The sequence below is a fragment of the Gorilla gorilla genome, chromosome 22, assembly GCF_029281585.2.
Source record: "Gorilla gorilla gorilla isolate KB3781 chromosome 22, NHGRI_mGorGor1-v2.1_pri, whole genome shotgun sequence".
In the NCBI taxonomy this organism is placed as follows: domain Eukaryota; kingdom Metazoa; phylum Chordata; class Mammalia; order Primates; family Hominidae; genus Gorilla; species Gorilla gorilla.
In genome coordinates, this window is record NC_073246.2 from 46079025 (window position 1) to 46097751 (window position 18727).

An 18727-nucleotide genomic window follows, 5' to 3' on the forward strand; every position below is an offset into this window, starting at 1 on the left:
AACTGGGAACCAAGCAGGAATCGTATTTGTGCAGCCTGGAGTTCGAGGCTCTGGGTGCGAGCCGTAGCGCTTAAGCAGGAAGCAGCTGCCTGATGCCCCTAGCCCCAGGCCGCCCTGCTCTGCCGTTTCGAGGGTGTGGGGGTCTTCTGATCTCCGCCTTGATGCACCTCCAGGCCCGGGTCCTTTTGGGGTCTGCCACAGCAACCTGCGTTTGACAGCATGGGTGTCGGCTGATGCTGAGAGCTCAACTTCTGGTCCAAGGAAGATCTTTTCTCTTCGGGGAACAGTCATACATTGTTTAACGAAAAGGATACATTCCTTCTGAGAAATGCGTCCTTAGGTGATTTTGTCCTTGTGTGAACACAGAGTGCACACACTGGCCCTGGTGGCACAGCCTGCTACACGCCGAGGCTGTGTGTCACAGCCTGCTGCTCCAGGGCCACGAGCCTACACGGCAGGTGACTGTGCTGAATAGCGTAGGCAGCTGTGACTCACTGGTATTTGTGTATCTAAAGCCATCTAAACATAGAACAGGTGCAGTAAAAATACCGCGCTGTGATATGGGAGCACTGTGGCATTGCTTGTTGACCGAAGGTTGTTAGGTGGTGCATGACTGTAGGTTCATTTCCTGTGGGCGCTGGAACTAATGACCTCACGCTTACTGGCTCAAAACAGCAGTCTATTCTGTCTCAGCCCTGGAGAGTGGAAGCCTGCCTGGTGGAGGCGCTAGGGGAGCATCCTACCTGCCTCTCCCAGCTCCGGGTGGCCCAGGCATCCCTGTGCTTAGCTCCAGCAGCCGCCTCAGTGGCCGTGTGGCTTCTCTGTGTGGTCAAGCCTCACTTTGCCCCTCTCTTATGAGGACCTTTGGGATGACACGTAGAACCCACCTGGATGATCCAGGGAGGCCTTCCACCTCAATTTAATCCCGTCAGCAAAGTCCTTCCTTTGCCACATGAGGTAACATTCACAGGATCTGGGAATGGGGACATGGGCATCCTTTGGAGGGTGGTTCAGCTGAGCATGGGATCATGATGCAGGTCCTGTGTATAAAATTCAAATACTTGGAAGGCCGGGCACAGTGGCTCACACCTGTAATTCCAACACTTAGGGAGGCCAAGGTGGGAGGATCACTTGAGCCCAGGAGTTTGAGACCAGCCTGGGTAACAGAGCAAGACCCCATCTCTACAAATAATTTTTAAAAATTAGCAGCGCATGGTAGCATGCACCTGTAGTCCCAGCTACTCCAGAGGCTGAGGCTGGAGGATCTCTTGAGCCCAGGAGACGGAGGCTGCAGTGAGCTGTGGTTGTGCCACTGAACTCCAGCCTGGGAGACTAGCTAGACCCTGTCTCAAAAAATAAAAATTTAAAATAAAATACATAGAGAATCTCAAGGTGGTGTGGACAGTTCTGAGTGTTGGGGAGAGAACAAAAGAAGGAAAGTGCATTTTGGGTGGCAGAAAGCCCCTAACAGAGCCTTGGGCCCCTGCTTTGAAGCAGCCCTCACAAACTGACCACGAGTTATGTTGGGCCCATGACACTGGTTCCCTGGGAGGACACAGCCTGAGCCCAGCCCGCCCTGTCTGGAGCTCTCACCACCCTGCCTGGCCCGTGCCCATGGGCGCACAATAGCTTCAACCCCGTTTATGTGTCAGCTCAAGCACGGCCTCCCCAGAGGGCTCATTTGCACTTGGATGCCCTCACCTGTGCTCCCTCTGTGGCTTCAGGAACCCTGGGGTCATTACAGAGCTTGCTAAATTCATCCCTGGATGTGAGATGTGTGTCGTAAGCATCCAGGACTGTCCCAAGATGGGAGAGGCATCCAGTCATGTTCATTCAAGTGAAGGCTTCTATTCTACTTCCAGATACACATTTTTAACCTTCAAAGGGTCCAATTTTAACCTTTCTTCCACAAAGCATTTTACGTACCACTAATAGTCCCAGTGCAGACCCCAAAGTTCCCCTGTAAGATTCATTTCCTGTGATTCGAGCCCATCCTGAGGCAGAGCTTTCCGCTGGGTTTATCCTCACTGAGACTCAGACTGCAGAGGGCCAGGAGGAGCCCTGCTTTTTGCAAGCAATACCACCTGGGGTAGGACCCACAAGTGACATCCTTTGTGCGTGGATCTGGCCTTGGCCTCTGCACCGTCTGTTCAGCAGTTCCCTCCTTTGCCTGCCAAGGCTGAGGTCCTGTACTTTTGTGCGTGGATCTGGCCTTGGCCTCCGCACCGTCTGTTCAGCAGGTCCCTCCTTTGTCTGCCAAGGCTGAGGTCCTGTACTTTTGCAAAGGTCCAGGCTGTTTGGTGCAGCTACAATCAGGGTGCGTGGTTTCTCTACTAACGCAAACAGCGGCCTCAAGGGGAAGACCCCGGCAGAAAGTGCATCATGCGGGACACGGTGCAGGCGCTCCGAAGACGCCTCCTGCTCACTTCTGGCCTCCACCCCCTGCCCTGCAGGGTGACAGATGGCTGTGCCTATACATAAAACACCAGACGTGACCAATAACTATCTTACAATAAATATACTTGAACTTCTCAACTAGAACACAGAAATGCTTTCAGGAAGTACATCGCGCACCACCACGTGTGGTCCCGTGTGCAGCGGCGTGGGCCTCGCCCCGTCCCATGAGCCAGCGTGATGGGGGAGAGACCCTGAGTCTCCAGAACCCAACGGATCGTGGGTCTGCAGTGAACGACGCAAAAAAAAAACCAGAGATGCAAAGAAACAAGAATCCGAAGAGGAAAGAGACAACGTGAGGAAAGTTGGCTTTGTTCTAGGAAAAGTCTTTTTCTTCACAGTGTAGTGACTCATTTATAAAGAGGAAGTGAGTTCTGTTGAAAAATACTTGAAATATTCTCTTAGGGGGAGAAAGCAGTTCTTCACCAGCTTGGTGGGCCACTTGGCCGCGAGCTTCGAGCTCTGCTTGTTCTGGGCCAGCAGGGACAATTCTTCTTCCGAAACCAGAGCCCAGTGCCTGCTGCTGAGAGGAGGGGAGGGAAGGTTGTGAGCAAGCGCAGCACCCACCGGGTGGCCCCGGAGATTGGGCTGGGAAGGAATCGCTGCGAGGGGGCGAGGGGAACAGCCTGCCTCTCAGTTGTCCCAGGTGCCTAAGACCCCCCCCGCCCCGGAACCCCCGCCTGATTCTGGGAGTTTTTCTCATGGAGGTGGAGTGAGCAGCAGGGGATCAGATGACTCCCCTTGCCTCCTGCCTCCCCTGGCCGGGGGCTGGTCCCCTGGGAAGCAGGCTGGGGGGTCACTCCGTGTGAACAGCGAGCTCCAGGGCCATCGCTAGAGGATGTCACCATCCCTGGGCAGCACCCCCGCAGAGGAAAGGATAGGACTCGGGGCAAAAGTTGGCCAAACCCTCACAGAGTCAGCGAGCATTCCCAGGGAATTCTATCACAAAGGCCGTTCCCTGGGTTCCTGGGGCTGCCTGTGCCGGGAGCCCCAGCCCTGGGCGCAGGAGGGCAGGTGGGGAGAGGAAAGGTCCCCTGCCAGCCTGCTGTGAGGAGCCCTTGAGGAAGACGGGCTTTGCAGACTTGGCACCAACACCCCCTCTCCTGCTCCCAGCCACCCCACTGGAGGCCAGGAACATTTCTCAGTTTATTTTGGGGTGAAGGCTGCGAGTGAAGTGCCAGATACAGTGTCCCCCTCCTCCTCCTCCTCCTCAGGCACCCTCCCTAGGGCAGTGGGGACTGTCCTTAACCATCCTGGGGGTGATGGTGGCTACCCCTGCAAAATGATTTCTCCTTTCAGTGAGTGGGTGTCTCTCATGTCACTGTTGAGACACCCAGGAGCCTGGGAGGGAAACCTGTGGGAAAGAACTGCCAGCCTCCTTCTGGGAACCAGGTGACCCCAGGATCACGGCTCAGGTGGATCCAGCCCTCGAAACCCTGTGAGGAGCTCTGTGGAGCCTTGCTCAGAAAGGGGGGCTGGGAAGAGGCAGCTGCCAGCCCACAGCCCAAGCCTGCAGGGGCCACAGGTGTGGCCACTGGAGGGGAGGGAGGCGCCTTTTGTGGAGCAGCAACCCTGGGTCTGGCTGCACCTGCCACTTAAGAACCCTGATGGGGCGCTGTTCTCACTGCTGTGTGGACGCATAGAGCCTCCGGGGGCCAAGGAGCCTCTGGGGCCAGGCAGCAGGTGAGGCATGGCCTGTAATGCACACAGGTGTTGCTGGGTCTGCCCCCACCTTCACCCCCGCTCACCCAGCCCCACAGAGCCTGGCATGGCCTCCCAGGAAGTGACATGGCGGGGAACAGGCTTAGGGTTAGGGGGAGGTTGTGTGAAGGCTGGCATGCAGGTGAGAGGGCTTCTGAAGAGAAAGCATTCTGGAAAAGTGCTTCAGCTCAGCCCCACCCAAACTCAAATCCAGGGGAAGCCAGGCCACCAAGACCTGCGGGTGCCATGCCTTGGCAGGTGCCAGGCAACAGGATCGTGCCTCGGTGGTGACGTGGGAGATGCTGGAACCCGGGAGGTGAGAGGGAGTAAGTTTCCAGAACTCACTCTCAGGCAGGAGGAGACATGACTCAGCTGAGCCAGAAAGCGCTCGTTCCACACGAATGCACGAGGCACGCCAGGCGAGTGTGGGAGTGAGGGGATGGATGGGCGGTTGGCTGGAGGTCGTGAGGTCTGGGCCGCCTGGAAAGGCTGTTGAGGGGCAGGGGCAGCTGGGAGAGGCTGTGGGGGCAGCAGAAGGGGGTGCTTAGCTGCAGAGAGGGCACGTGGGGAAAGGCCATGTGTTCAAGGCCCCAAAAGGTGGGGAGGGCAGCCCAGGAGTGCACCGTAGGGGGTGCAAGCGTGTGGGTGGGTGAGACTGATGCGTGTGTGCCTGTGTGATTGTGAGCACGTGTGAACGTGTGGATGCAGGTGGTAGTCGTGAATGTGCTTGTGTGAGCATGTGACTGAGGGAGCATGTGGGTGTGTGGATGAGCGTGACTGTGGGGATGACTGTGTGTGTGTGTGCATACATGAGCACACAGGCGTGTGGATGAGCGTGACCGTGGGAATGACTGTGTGTGTGTGTGCATACATGAGCACACAGGCGTGTGGATGAGCGTGACTGTGGGAATGACTGTGTGTATGCATACATGAGCACACAGGTGTGTGGATGAGCGTGCAAGTGAGTCATGTGAGTGTGGCTGAGTGTGAGCACGCATGAGCTTGTGGGTGTGCAAGGGAGGTGGGGAGGCCACACGGAATGAAAGCCTGGGGGCTGCAGCCGATTCAGGGCCAGGCCGCCGTGGCGCATATGGGTGTCCAGGGGCTGGACTCCGAGAAGCTGAGAGCCAGTGCTGGAGAAGCTCCCCAAGGGGAAAGGGGCATCCTCAGGCTTCGGTGCCTTCAGGGTCTCAGGGTGGCCCCGAAGGCTGACCGCAGTGCCACTGGGGCACAGAGGCTGCTCTGGGCTTGGCTCTGCTAGACAGACCCCATTTCCTCAGTGAACCCCGCTTCTGGGTCCATGTTCCCCTTGACCCTGAACGCTTTCAGCTGCCCAGGAAATACCTCCTTATGGCTGGGATGTTGCTCCACACGCGGACAGCATTCTGCAGGGATCCGCCGTGGACATCTGGGATGGTGACTGGCTCCATCTGGGGGCGGGAGGGTCGGCCGTGGGTCAGGGGACCTGGACGGTAAGCGCCCCCCACAGGCCCACTGGCCTCAGCCGCCAATGGCCCTGAGTGGTCAATGGACTTTCTAGCCCGACTGTGTTCCCTACGTCCTTTTTTCTTATAAATCACCTTTGGAGAAAAATGCTGATGAATTATTTTAAACTGACAGAACAGACTCTGTGGCAATAAGATATCAAATTACAAACAGGACCTCAGGCCGCGCCAGGCAAGGGTCGAGCCGAGCCGCGTACCCTACACTGAGAGGACGGACTCTGCCCTCACGCCACAGCTGCTGCTTTTTCTGCAGCGGCTAAACACACACTGGCCCCGCGATGAGGATGAGCAAGATTCAAACGACTGCAGCTCATCCACCTGCAGATGCCAACTGACCACGTTCCACAGCCATGACCACAGCTCTGACTGGGCAGGAGACTGACTTCAGGAACCTCCTCCTGATAAGGGACCCCGACCACAGACTGGCTCCGGCCGGTTTACAGAGGTTGTGCTCTTGAGGGCCTGTGTCCTGAGAAGACCTCTGAGGTTTAGGGCCTCATTGCGACACACTGACATGATAAGACTCCACCCCAGAGTGAACAGAGGTCGTGTAAGTTACACGGATTTTGTTCAGTACGCATGCAGCAGGACCCCCTTCATCAATATTCACCGCTCCTCCATAACCTGCCACACAGGTTTAGCCAACCCGGTCAGCACGGAGCTCCTGCCCCAGCCACCCCTCCCCTTCGAAGTGCCTCCTCCTGGCTCCTCTGGTCTTGGTGGAGGCTGTGCTTCCCAGCCTGGGGGACGGGACCTTGCAGGCTGTGCCCCTTTACAGAAACAAAGTCTCCTGTTCTAAAAGCACAGACTTTGTGATTTTCAGCTCATGGCGTTTGCTCCCCTTCTGAATAGCTGGATTTGCATTCCAGCCACTCCACGAGATTCCAGCACCAAAGGAACCTTAACGCCACCTGGATCCCCAGCAAAGGCTCTGGCCCACAGGTGCTGCCCACTTGGTGGGTCGGGCCCCCGCTGGTTGTGGCCCCTCCATGGAACCCGAGAGCATGAGGAAATTCCGCCTCCTGAGCCTCACGCCTGTCTCCTGTGGCTGAGGTGTGGCCGTCCCTCCCCAACCCTGGAAGTGTCTGGAACACCCGGCCCATCAGCCCCAGAGGGGACCCATCCGCTGAGTCCAAAAGTGGCTGCTCTGACAATCAGGATTCAGACGTGTGAAGAAAAGGCTGTATGTGTGTGGTGTGAGTATGCGTGCACGTAGTGTGCCTGTGTGTATGTGGTAAGTGTGTCCTTGTGTGCGGTGCATGTGTACAGTGACTGTGCACTGCAGTGTGTGTGCACCTGTGTGTGTGGTGTGATGTGCGTGTGTGTGGGTGGAGACTGAGGGGGCAGGGGCAGGAGGTGAGCCCCCGAGGCCGTGTTCTGTGAGCACAGGAGTGGTGCGAGGTGGGACTGCCCTCCAATGCTGTCCTTGAAGGGGCTTTGTGTCCCAGGCCGCAGTCCCTGCCCGGACTGTACAGCAGCTCTCCTGGGCCCTGTACACACCTGGAAACCAGGGGCCGCAAGGAGTCAGGCCCGGAGCCTGGGGTGTAGACTGAGCTCCACCAGAAAAGCCCCTCCCTCACGTGGGCAGGGGTCAGAGGGCGGCCCACGCAGCCCTGCACGCACCTCCAGGAAGCGAGATGCGACGTCCAGGTCTTCCTTGTTCAGCACCAGATTGTCCACGAACATCCAGAAGAAGGGCCTGGGGCTGCCTGGCTTGGGCCGTGCGTACTGCAGGAGCCGGTGGAACTGGAACAGGTACCAGCCTGGAGTGGGGTGAGGGGGCAGGGCTGAGGGGGGCCGGGGGGGCTGGTCATGGGGACGCTGTTCAGGTGCATCTGGGCGGGGGCCTAAGGAAACTGGGGCTTGAGAGAAGGGCTGAGGGGGTCTAGGGGACGCACCGGCCTGGGTCTGAGGGATCCCCCTGCCCCTGTCCCTCCAGCAGCAATGAAGCCCCGCCCAGTGCTGGGGCCACAGAGGTGCGAGGACCCCTCCTCCCCCAGGCAGGCCTAGAGTGGGGAAGAGACAGACAGGCAAGCCCGAGGGAGGAGCTGACGCAGAGCGCGTGCCGCAGCACAAATACCGCCTTTTAGAGGAAGCTCCAGAGGACACGTGAGCTGCAGTGATGTGGGCACGCTGGGGGCTGCATGGGGTCAGCGGGAGGCTTGGGGGCACAGGGAAGCCTGCAGTGATGGGGACGCTTACTCTGTTGCTCATGATGAGGGGTGCATGGGTGTGGAGCTAGCTCAGAACTCAACCAGTCGGACACACTGAATGCGTGCAACTTACTGTATGTCAGTGGTGCCTCGATAAAGCTGGTTTTGAAAAATGCTGACAATTTGCAGTTTCTGCCCTGGCATGGAGGTGTGAGGAGAGAGGAGAGGAGACAGGGGTGGTGGGGACAGGCTGCCAGAACTGAAGCATCACTCACTGGGAGGACGGTCACAGGTGTGGCCCAGGGGAGGTGTGGCGCCGTACACAAGATCGAAGGGTCCCCACTCCTCCACCTGCAGGACAGAGGGGCGTGGGCACTGAGAGGCAGCAGCAGTGGGCAAGGTCGCGTACGGCAGCACGAGATGACCCCAGGGCAGACCCTGCTCAGCTCGCAGGGCCCACAGGCCAGGGCAAGCTGAGGAGTGGAGCCCACTAGGGCAGAGCCACCCACAGCCACCACCAGCCTCAGGGGCTGCCTGCCTGGAGCCCAGAGGAGAAGGCTCCGGGTCTGAGGTGAAGACTCTGTGTCATGCATTTGGGGACTGAATTCTGCCTTTATTTTTTCTTGCTCAAATTCCTTTCTAAGGAGCGTAGGGGAATCGCGCCTTACAAACCACGAAAGCTTGTGGAATGGGTGTTTTTGACCCGGTATATTGTGACTCTGCCATGGCATCACACGACAGACAGCAGACTTCCTTATTTTAACTCAAGCGTTCCTTTCTACTGACTCCCAGTTTTTAGGCAAAGCTCAACTCTTTCAACCAACTGCCAACTAAAGAATCCCTAAACCCACCTATAACCTGTAAGCTTCAAGATATCCCGCCTTTTGGGGCTGATCCAATGCACATATTCTATATATTGATTGATTGATTGATTGATTTTTTGAGATGGGGTCTCGCTCTGTCACCCAGGCTGTAGTGCAATGGCGAGATCTCGGCTCACTGCAACCTCCACCTCCTGGGCTCAAGCAATCCTCCTGCCTCAGCCCCCTGAGCACCCCCAGGTGCACATCACCATGCCTAGCCAACTTTTTTGTATTTTTGGTAGAGATGGGGTTTCACCAAGTTGCTCAAACTGGTCTTGAACTCCTCAGCTCAAAGTGCTGGGATTACAGGCGTAAGCCACCGCGCCCGGCCCATGTACTGTTTTCTGATTCCACCTGCAGTTCGCATCTCCCTGAAATGTACAAAACCAATTGTGCTGGGCGTGGTGGCTCACGCCTGTAATCCCAGCACTTTGGGAGGCCGAGGCAGGCGGATCATGAGGTCAGGAGATCGAGACCATCCTGGCTAACACGATGAAACCCCGTCTCTACTAAAAATATAAAAAAGTTAGCCAGGCGTGGTGGCGGGCACCTGTAGTCCCAGCTACTCGGGAGGCTGAGGCAGGAGAATGGCAGGAACCCGGGAGGCGGAGCTTGCGGTGAGCCGAGATCACGCCACTGCACTCCAGCCTGGGCGACAGAGCAAGACTCCGTCTCAAAAACAAATAAATAAATAAATAAAATAAAAAATAAAAATAAATAAATACATAAAACCAAACTGTAATTGACCGTCTCAGGTGCACTTCCTCGGGATCTCTTAAGACTGTATTTCCCAGGCCATGGTCACTCTTATTGGCTCAGAATAAACCTATTTAAAAACTTTGGCAGAATTTGGTTTTCTGTCTGTCATCACATTGCCCTTAGAGAACCAGTCCTGGGAGGCCCAACATGCAGACTACCTAAGGAAGTAACTGTCATCTGTGAACACAGCAGGTGCCGTCCGCAGCCCTCCAGGAGCTAACAGCAAGGGCAGAGCCTTCCCTGCTGAACAGAAACAGCCCCCACAGAGTAGGTCCCCAAGGACCAGGCTATTCCATGGCCGAGCTGGAAGAAGACAAAACATAGCCACCCAACAATCTTGCCCGAACTCGTGCCCTTTAGTCACAAAAAGTGACCAAGGGGAGGCTGTGAGCAACACTGGCTTCATTAACAGTGATGGCCCTCACTCTGTCATTCTTCTTAAATAAAAATTAACAGCTGGACGTGGTGGCTAACACCTGTAATCCCAGCACTTTAGGAGGCCAAGGCGGGTGGATCACCTGAGATCAGGAGTTCAAGACCAGCCTGGCCAATATGGTGAAACCCCGTCTCTACTAAAAAATACAAAAAATTAGCTGGGCGTGGTGGCGGGTGCCTGTAATACCAGCTGCTTGGGAGGCTGAGGCAGGAGACTCGCCTGAACCCTGGAGGCGGAGGTTGCAGTGAGCCCAGATTGTGCCACTGCACTCTAGCCTGGGCAACAGAGACTCCATCTCAAAAACAAAAAACAAAAAAGCCCCCCAAAACTTAAGATAGTCAAGTATCAGAACCCCGTCTCCTGATAGCACCAGTCTACAATGGATTCCACTTCCCTGGACCCCCTCAAATCACATAACAGCCCGAATCCCATTAGCCCCAAACTCCTCATGCCTCCGGGGCATCATTTTGTGTCCTTCCACGATGTAGCAAGTGGATAAACCTAACTGTTGACGGCAGGTGCGACCTGAGGATCTCCGAGTGCTGAAAAGGCATGGTGGGGTGGGGACAGCGGAGGTGAGGGGGCGCTGCTGGTGCCAGGCCGGGACCCCCCAAAAGACCTGTACACAGGCGGCTGCTCATGCTTCTCTCACAGTGGCATGGGAAGGCACCAGGGCAGCAGGGAATCTGGCCTACAGGGGGAACGCACGACTAGAGCTGTGTCACCTCCTTCCAGCAGCGGAAGGATGCTTTCAAACAGTGACCAGTTGTCCAGGTCAAGGCTCGGCCTCCTCATTTTAGAGGGTGGAGTGGGGGTTCAGCCCCTCCTTGCCGGACAGCACCCCATCACAGGCAGTGGAATTTGGCTACTTAGATTTCAAGATGTTGGACAAGATGTTTGCCCAACTGCCCTGCTCTGAGCTCTGGGCTCTGGGCTCTGGGCAATGCTGGGACCACCAAAACGTGCTGCTCAGCCCTCCACTGTGGGGCGTCACAGTGGTGGCTGGGCCGGCGGGAGTGGGCTGACTCCTGTCAGACCCAGGATCCCCACCAGACTGCCGAGAGGCCCCCGTGTGTTCAGGACTCCTCCCAGCCCCTGCTGCCGCCTCCTTGCCCGCCTCATCCTTGGCATTTCCTCTGAGGAAGCTCGCACCCCCGCTCCCCCTACAGTGTCTGAGAGTTCACGGCGGTACTCACATCCTTCCTCACTGTGTCTGTGACATCAACCACATGCTTCAGTTGTCCCGGGTCAGAACCACTTTCCAAAAAGCCCAAACTCATCAGCTCTGGATGGGGAGAGACCAGAAGGGCCCAGAGGGTGAGCGTGGATTGTGCCCCTACAGGGACTCGAAAAGGCTGACGGCTGATCAGAGGACCCTCCCACCATTAAGGAGCCAACTGTATATTTTTGTTGTTGTTGTTGTTTTGAGATGGAGTCTCCCTCTGTCGCCCAGGCTGGAGCGCAGTGGCCTAGTGGCGTGATCTTGGCTCACTGCAACCTCCGCCTCCCAGGTTCAAGCGGTTCCCCTGCCTCAGCCTCCCGAGTAGCTGGGACTACAGGCATGTGCCACCACGCCCGGCTAATTTTTTTGTATTTTTAGTAGACACAGGGTTTCACCATGTTGGCCAGGCTGGTCTCCAACTCCTGACCTCAAATGATCCACCCACTTCAGCCTCCCAAATTGTTGGGATTACACGTGTGAGCCACTGCACCCCGCCCAACTTTATCTTCTTAATGACGTGGCAGGAGGATTAAGGATGGAGGTTTTTGTCTCACAACAAGCTAAACAGGCAAACATTGCCAAGTATTGATTTAAGAATGTCAAGCACGGCCAGGCACAGAGGCTCAAGCCTGTAATTCCAGCATTTTGGGAGTCCAAGGCGGATGGATCACCTGAGGTCAGGAGTTCAAGACCAGCCTGGCCAACATGGTGAAACCCTGTCTCTACTAAAAACACAAAAATTAGCTGGGCGTGGTGGTGAGCCCCTGTAATCCCAGCTGCTCGGGAGGCTGAGGCAGGAGAATTGGTTGAACCCCGGGGGCAGAGGTGCAGCGAGCTGAGATCAAGCCTGGGCAACAGAGCGAGACTCCGCCTCAAAAAAAAAAAAAAGGATGTCAAGGACTATATTACAGCACCAGGCATTTCTGGGATGCGATGTCACCTCTGGCTAGGAAATCCATAGAGCGGTGGAGTCCACTCCACTCTGCAGCTCGTGTGAGCTACAGATCCCTGGAACGGCCTTGGAGGAGGCCCTGGCTTTCTCAGCCCCGCCTGGGCAGCAAGACCTTGGACAGGCTGTGCAGGCGCTGCGGGATCAGGCTCCTGGTCGGCTGCATGGGGCAGATATGTGCTCCTGCGTGAGGCCGCTCTGAGACACTGTGGGCCTTAGTGGGTGTCCCAGCGGGACGCATCCCTAACGGCCAGAGGAGAGGGAGTGTCTTCATGGATTTGGCTGTGCCTGCGGGGCCCAGAAGACAAGTGCCATTTCCAAAGGCCCCAGTGCAGGGTCAGCATGGGCCCAGGGTGGGGAAGGGTGCAGGACACCAGCAGCTGGCCGGTCTAGGGGAGGGGGTGGGGAGTCCCGGGGGGTGGCCTGAGGGGCAGTCAGGTGTGTGGAGGCATCTTTCCATGTGTGTCTTTGGGACGTCACTGACTCACCTTTCTTGATGTCTTCAAAAAGGGACAGCACCCGGACTGGCTGTCTCCTCCACACAGGCACGGTTTCGAACATCTCAAGGGGATTCTCCTATTTATTAAAAAACCATAACAGGACATTGTGCCGGCTACTTGGCTACAGAGCCCTTGAGTTACAATGAAAATTCTTCCCTGGATGAACACTCACTCGAGACTCACCGGAGACACACATAAGACACACCTGCTGAGGCTGACTGGGCCTGTCCTGACCAGCACTGCCCCCCCAGGAAGGCCCACTCCACCCCCTGCCCCAGCCTCAGTCTCCCGCTCTGACCTGTCTCCAGCCGAGAGACAGTAGGTGTGGAGGGGTTTGCTGATTTTTTTTTTTTTTTTTGAGATGGAGTCTTGCTCTGTCACCCAGGCTGGAGTGCAATGGTGCAATCTTGGCTCACTGCAACTTTCCGCCTCCCGGGTTCAAGCGATTCTCCTGCTTCACCCTCCCGAGTAGCTGGGATCACAGGCACCCGCCACCACGCCCGGCTAATTTTTGTATCTTTAGTAGAGACGGAGTTTCACCATATTGGCCAGGCTGGTCTTGCTCATCCAGGCAGCTTCCAGAACCTCGGAGAAGAGAGCCCCAAGGCCAGAGATGCCAGGGAGAGGTGAGCCTCGGGGCAGGTGAGGCCTGTGGTTTTCCCTGCCCCTGCCAACCTGATGGGCCAGGCGGGCAGCCAGCTCCAGCCTCACATGCTCCCTGTTAGAGGGCCAACCCCCAAGGCCCAAAACTCGGGGGCCTCGGCTTTCAGAGTGCTGGGCTCTGTTCCTATAAAATACCTTCCCATCTGACCCTTTCCTTCGAATCGGAGCAGGCTGAAGCTTGCTAGGCAGGGAGAGATGACTTCGTTCAACCTTAACAAATGTGAGCTGGAGGCCAGTGCAGTTTCATGGTCAGCTCAGTGGTCCCTTGCTCCCCGCTGGCTGCCTCACCGGGGGCCACACCCCTTCTGTAGGAGCTTTCCGTGGCTGGCCTGCAAATTAAAACAGACTGGAGGGGCTGGGCCCGGTGGCTCATGCCTGTCATCCCAGGACTTTGGGAGGCTGAGGCAGGTGGATCACTTGAGGTCAGGAGTTCGAGACCAGCCTGGCCAACATGGTGAAACCCCGTCTCTACTAAAAGTACAGAATTAGCCGGGTGTGGCGGCGGGTGCCTGTAATTCCAGGTACTCAGGAGGCAGGAAGGAGAATCGCTTGAACCTGGGAGGCCGAGGTTGCAGTGAGCCAAGAGGGTGCCATTGCACTCCAGCCTGGGCAACGGGGCAACGAGCGAAACTCCATCTCAAAAAAAAAAAAAAAAAAAAAAAAAGCAGACCAGGGGACTTGGCACAGCAGAAATTATTCTTTCACAGCTCAGGAGGCCAGAGGTTTTGAAGTGAAGGTGTGCCGGCAGGCGTGCCTCCCTCAGAAGGTGCCAGGCGAGGACGTGCCAGGCCTCTCCCCCAGCCTCTGGGGCTGCTGGCACCCATGGCTGGTGGACACCTCACTCCAGTCTCTGCCTCCATCATCAGGTGCTGTCTTCTCCGTCTCCATTTCCCAAATCTCTTACAGTGACACTAGTCGCTGCATTGAGGGCCCACCCTAAATCTGGAATGATCTCATCTCGTGATCCTTAACTAAATTACATCTGCAAAAACCCTGTTTCCAAATAAGATAACATTCACAGGTAAGGGATGGAGACTTGGATGTCCCTCTCAGAGGGACAAAATTCCACCTTCTCTGCCTTTGTCTGAGGTTCCTGCCGGCCCCCCTGGCTCCTCGGCTGGACTCCCAAAACGGGTCACACCTGGCCAGCACAAGCCCAGGCATTTGCTCCTGAGGACTGGACTTTGAGACGTGCCAGCCACCCTCTCCCGGCCCCTCTCCTATCTGCTACCAGGGCCTCGTTCCTAGGCTTGGAAGCAACAAAACTGCCAAAGCAGTTTACCCAAAGCCACCATCTAGTGGAAGCCGCTATCGGAGAGGAACCCAGGAAAGAGTGTTTGCTCCCGAGGCTGCAGCCATGGTGCCCGTCGGCGCGCCTGCATTCTGCAGCGGGAACCGAGGGAAGGCTGTAAGTCAGGGCCTGCTGCTGCCGGGTCCTGCCCCTCCATGGGCTCCTTACCGACTCTCGGTCGTAGAAGGCCTTGAGCTGGCTGCGCCACTTCCTCCGACGCTGCAGCAGGCCGCTTCGGGAGGACGGCAGGCACAGGTAGCACACCCAGTTGCTCATGGCGTGCACCTTCCCCGAGGTCCCAGGGCCGACCAGGCTATCCACACACTCGAAGCAGTAGCATCTGAGGCCAGACAGAAAACCACAGCAGCGGACATGACAGCCCGCCTCTCCCGAGGATGGCGGAGGTGGGCCTGATTGAGCCTTGTTTTGGAGGGAAAAGTCACGCTGGAGCTCCCTTTAGGAAGACCAGGTGGTGGACTGGGAAGGGGCACACGGTCCTTCCTAGAGACGCAGAGTGACAGGAGCCAAGCCAGGTGCAGAAGACAAGGAGGTGGATTCACAGGCAATGACAGATCCAAGGAACCCCCTAAGCCACCTGTCTGCCCCCAAACTCGAGCCTGCAGAAACAGCGTAGGGACTCCCAGCAAAACCAAATGTAGCAACAGCAGCTGGGGGAGAGAACTTGAGGCGGGGGGAGCTGTAAATATGAGGATGGCCCAGAAGGACCGAGGAGAGGAGCCCACGGAGGGAGCCGAGGCCAGGGAGTAATGACTGAGGGGTGAGCATACCCCTTGTCACCCCGGTCATGACTGGCAGCCTGGGGTGTGGGGTTTCCATCGCTCCCCTGCACAGTGATGTGGCAATACCAACACCGAAAAGAAAAATCACAATCGCCAACCGTAGACACCCACCTCCCATAGCTCAGGGCTCTATGCCAAATGACGCGTTGGAGACAGAAATCAGAAGCTCTCAGGGAAATCATCCATTTGGGAGGAAAATCCACCCACACTCCAGAATGAGTAGCTGAAAGGATGGGTGTGTCCTCAGCCCCTTCACCCCCCTGGACAGGCCCCTCGCCTCACCGGGTGCAATCAGGGTTTCCGCAGATGAGCAGCGTCTCTCCGGAGCAGCAGATGGAGCAGTAGGATTGGTACCCGTCATCGTCGTACAGGAAGAGGGCATCCAGGAACTTGTCCTTGGAAGGAGCAAAGCAAGGCTGGCTTGTGTCATCCCTGCTCTGAGGCCATGAGGGAGTCACCCCCAGCCTCCCTGCCTACCTTACACGGGGCGCAGATCCCTCCCTCAAACAGAGGGTGCTGTGTGTGAACCTGGAGACTTCCGCAGCAGATGCAGATGTCTAAAGGAAACATTAAAAGCACACTGTGTTTTCCCAGTGCTGTCAAATACAGCAGACGACTTAGGAATAAATTTAGCCAAACAAATATGAGACTTATACACTGAAAACTGCAAAGCATTGTTGGAAGATGTTAAGGAAGATGGAACAAAATGGAAAGATATCCCATGTTCATGGATCAGAAGATTTAACATTGGCTGGGTGTGGTGGCTTATGCCTATAATTCCAGCACTTTAGGAGGCTGAGCAGGAGAATCACTTGAACCTGGTAGACAGAGGTTGCTATGAGCCAAGATCATGCCCCTGCACTCCAGCCTGGGGGACAGAGTGAGAGTCTGTCTCAAAAAAAAAAAAAAAGAAGAAGAAGAAGACTTAATATTGTTAAAATAGCATGAGTCCCCAAATGGAGCTGCAGAGCCCTCTCAAAATCCCAGCTGGCTTTTGGGCAGGAGTTGACAGGCTGATCCTAAATTCATACGGAAATGCAAAGGATCCAGAAAAGGCAAACCCACGTTGAGAGAAAGTCGAGGAGTGGTTGCCTAGAGTTAAAAGAAGGGAAGCAAGAAGGGGGAATTTGGAGTGACTGTTACTAGACATGGGTTTTCTTTTCGGGGTGATGAAAACCTTCTAAAATTAGATGGTGATGATGGTTGCTGACTCTGTAAATAAACTAAAATACATTGAACTGTATGCTTTAAATGAAGCTACAGGGGCCTTGGGAGGGGAAGAAGGGATACACGTGGCACAGTGGTGTCCACTGCCTCCTTCCAGGATCTCACTGTCACCCAGGCTGGAGTGCAGTGGTGTTATCATAGCTCACTGCAGCCTCGACCTCCCCAGCTCAAGCAATCCTCCCACCTCAGCCTCCTGAGTAGCTGGGACTACAGGTGCATGCCACCATGCCTGGTTATTTTTATTTTTTTGTAGAGACAGAGTCTCACTATGTTGCCTAGGCTGGTCTCAAACTCCTGGGCTCAAATGATCCTCCCACATTGGTCTCCCAAAGTGCTGGGATTATAGGTGTGAGCCACTGCGCCCCGCCTCTTCTGTCTGGTGTGGGCCAGTATGCAAACACTCACCTTCTATATTTCGCTGGTTAGCCTTGACTTCATATGCAATAAGATCTGGAAAAGAAGATAAGAAGTAGCCCCTTTCTTCTTCCTCTGATCTCTTAATTTAAATTCGGCCAGGAAGTGAGCATCACAATTCGTTTTCCAAAGTCGCAGGAGCCTGAGGTCCCCTGCCATCCCGCCCTCACACCTTATCTTGGTGTGTTAACCGCCCATACCTGGGGGACGACTGTGGGTGGGGAACCTCCTGCCCCAGCCCGGGTGTCTGAATAATGCATGAATACTCCAGAAGCCTGGAACTCCAGACCTCATCCAGGCCTGGGATCAGCATCCTAAGTGACTGGTCCAATAAGCAGAGGAGCCCTCACCTCTGCCTGTCCCGGGTGAAACGGAGCTTGAGAGCTCACTGGATCCCACCAAAATCACGTCCATGCTGGGCTCGGCCTCTGGGTCCAGGGCTGGGATGGCCGCCATGGGGATGCTGCGTCAGGACACACGGACACAGACATGAGAAAGCCGTCAGCCCCTGCTCAGATCCCTGATGCACCCCAGCATGGGAAGCAGCTTGCTGAGCAGACCCTGACTAGTTCAGGCCACCTGAACCCCTGCAGTGACACCCACCTGCCCAACCCAGGGATGAGGGGCAGGACAGCCAAGGCCAGTGCCAGCCCTGAGAGGGGCTCAAGGGTCCCCTGAGGCGTGCCCCCCACCTGCCTGGCCCTGTTACAACATGGAAGATGGGGCAAAAAGGGGAGGGCAGGGGCCTCATGAGGACCTGGGGCCAATGGCCGCTGCAGCCCCTGCTTTCCTCTGGGCCCAGCCTTCGACCCCTCAGGGACTCCCATGCCCCAGCCTCCTACAGTGTCCCTCAGGCCCAGCAGGGACCCCTGGGGATGGTCTTGGCCAGCCGCACCCTTGAAGGCAGGATGGTCAGGGAGTGGGAAAGAGACTCACGGGTTTCACGGGGCTGCTGCCACGGCTCCGGGTACAGCCAGCTGGTGGGTTCAAGGTTCCAGTGGTCCGGGGCTTCCAGGCTCAGGGTCCCCGGGGAGGACTGGGCCATGGAACGAGGGACGGCGCAGGCAAAGAATGAGCTGGAAGGATCCAGGCCCACCTGGGACAGCGGGTGGCCAGAGGTCACCAGGCTATGGGGGCGAAGAATCTGGGCGTGTCCCGCGGGGGCGGGGAGGGGCGGGGGCGGGGCAGCCCTTCAGTGCCGGTTTGCAGTGGGAGGGGCGAGGAGCTGCAGGGGGTCACTTGGGGTGGGGAGCTAGGAAGCTGGGGGAGGGGCAGGGAAAGGGAACCCTCAGGTGGGGAGGGTTAAGAGCTCAGTGGGGCTGGGGGATTGGGGTTCAGAGGATGGGGCCCTCAGGGTGGAGTGAGGGGTGGGATTTAGGGACCTCAGTGGGGGGTGGGGTTCAGGGAGGGGTGGAGATGGGAGGACTGGGGATGGGGCAGATGAGGGGGGTTTCAGTAGAGGGGGGCCCTTGGGGTGGGGTGGAGGATAGGGGTGGCTGTGGGGTAGGGGCAGGGCGCTCAGAGGTGGGGTTTAGGAAGGTCATAGGGGTGGGCTTCAGGGCAAGGGTGAAGAAAGGGGTGGAGGGGTGGAGGGGTGGAGGTAGGGCAGGGCGGGGGGTTTAGGTGGAGTTGGCCCCCTGGGTGGAGATGGATGAGGATTAGTGGAGGTGGCCCTCAGGGCAGGGTGGGTGGGTGGAGGGCGGGGCTTAGGGAGATCTGTTGGGGGATTAGGAAGGGAGTGGGGGTGGGGGTGGATGGTGAGTTGGAGATGGGGGCCTTCAGGGGAGGTG

The 18727-nt window shown here is 56.8% G+C and overlaps 1 protein-coding gene across 1 annotated transcript; it reads right to left on the reverse strand.

Annotated features, from left to right (window-relative positions):
- Positions 1-1849: 1849 nt before the first annotated feature.
- Positions 1850-18041, reverse strand: DNMT3L (DNA methyltransferase 3 like). Its single transcript, XM_055373698.2, has 12 exons — positions 17874-18041; positions 17288-17400; positions 16929-16973; positions 15774-15853; positions 15579-15691; positions 14665-14836; positions 12531-12618; positions 11068-11156; positions 8089-8164; positions 7284-7423; positions 5500-5585; positions 1850-2977 (listed from the first exon to the last, which is right to left on the reverse strand). The coding sequence occupies exons 2-12, from the start codon at positions 17391-17393 to the stop codon at positions 2809-2811; spliced, it is 1164 nt and encodes a 387-aa protein (XP_055229673.1). The 5' UTR covers positions 17394-17400; positions 17874-18041; the 3' UTR covers positions 1850-2808.
- Between the last annotated feature and the right edge of the window lie 686 nt (positions 18042-18727).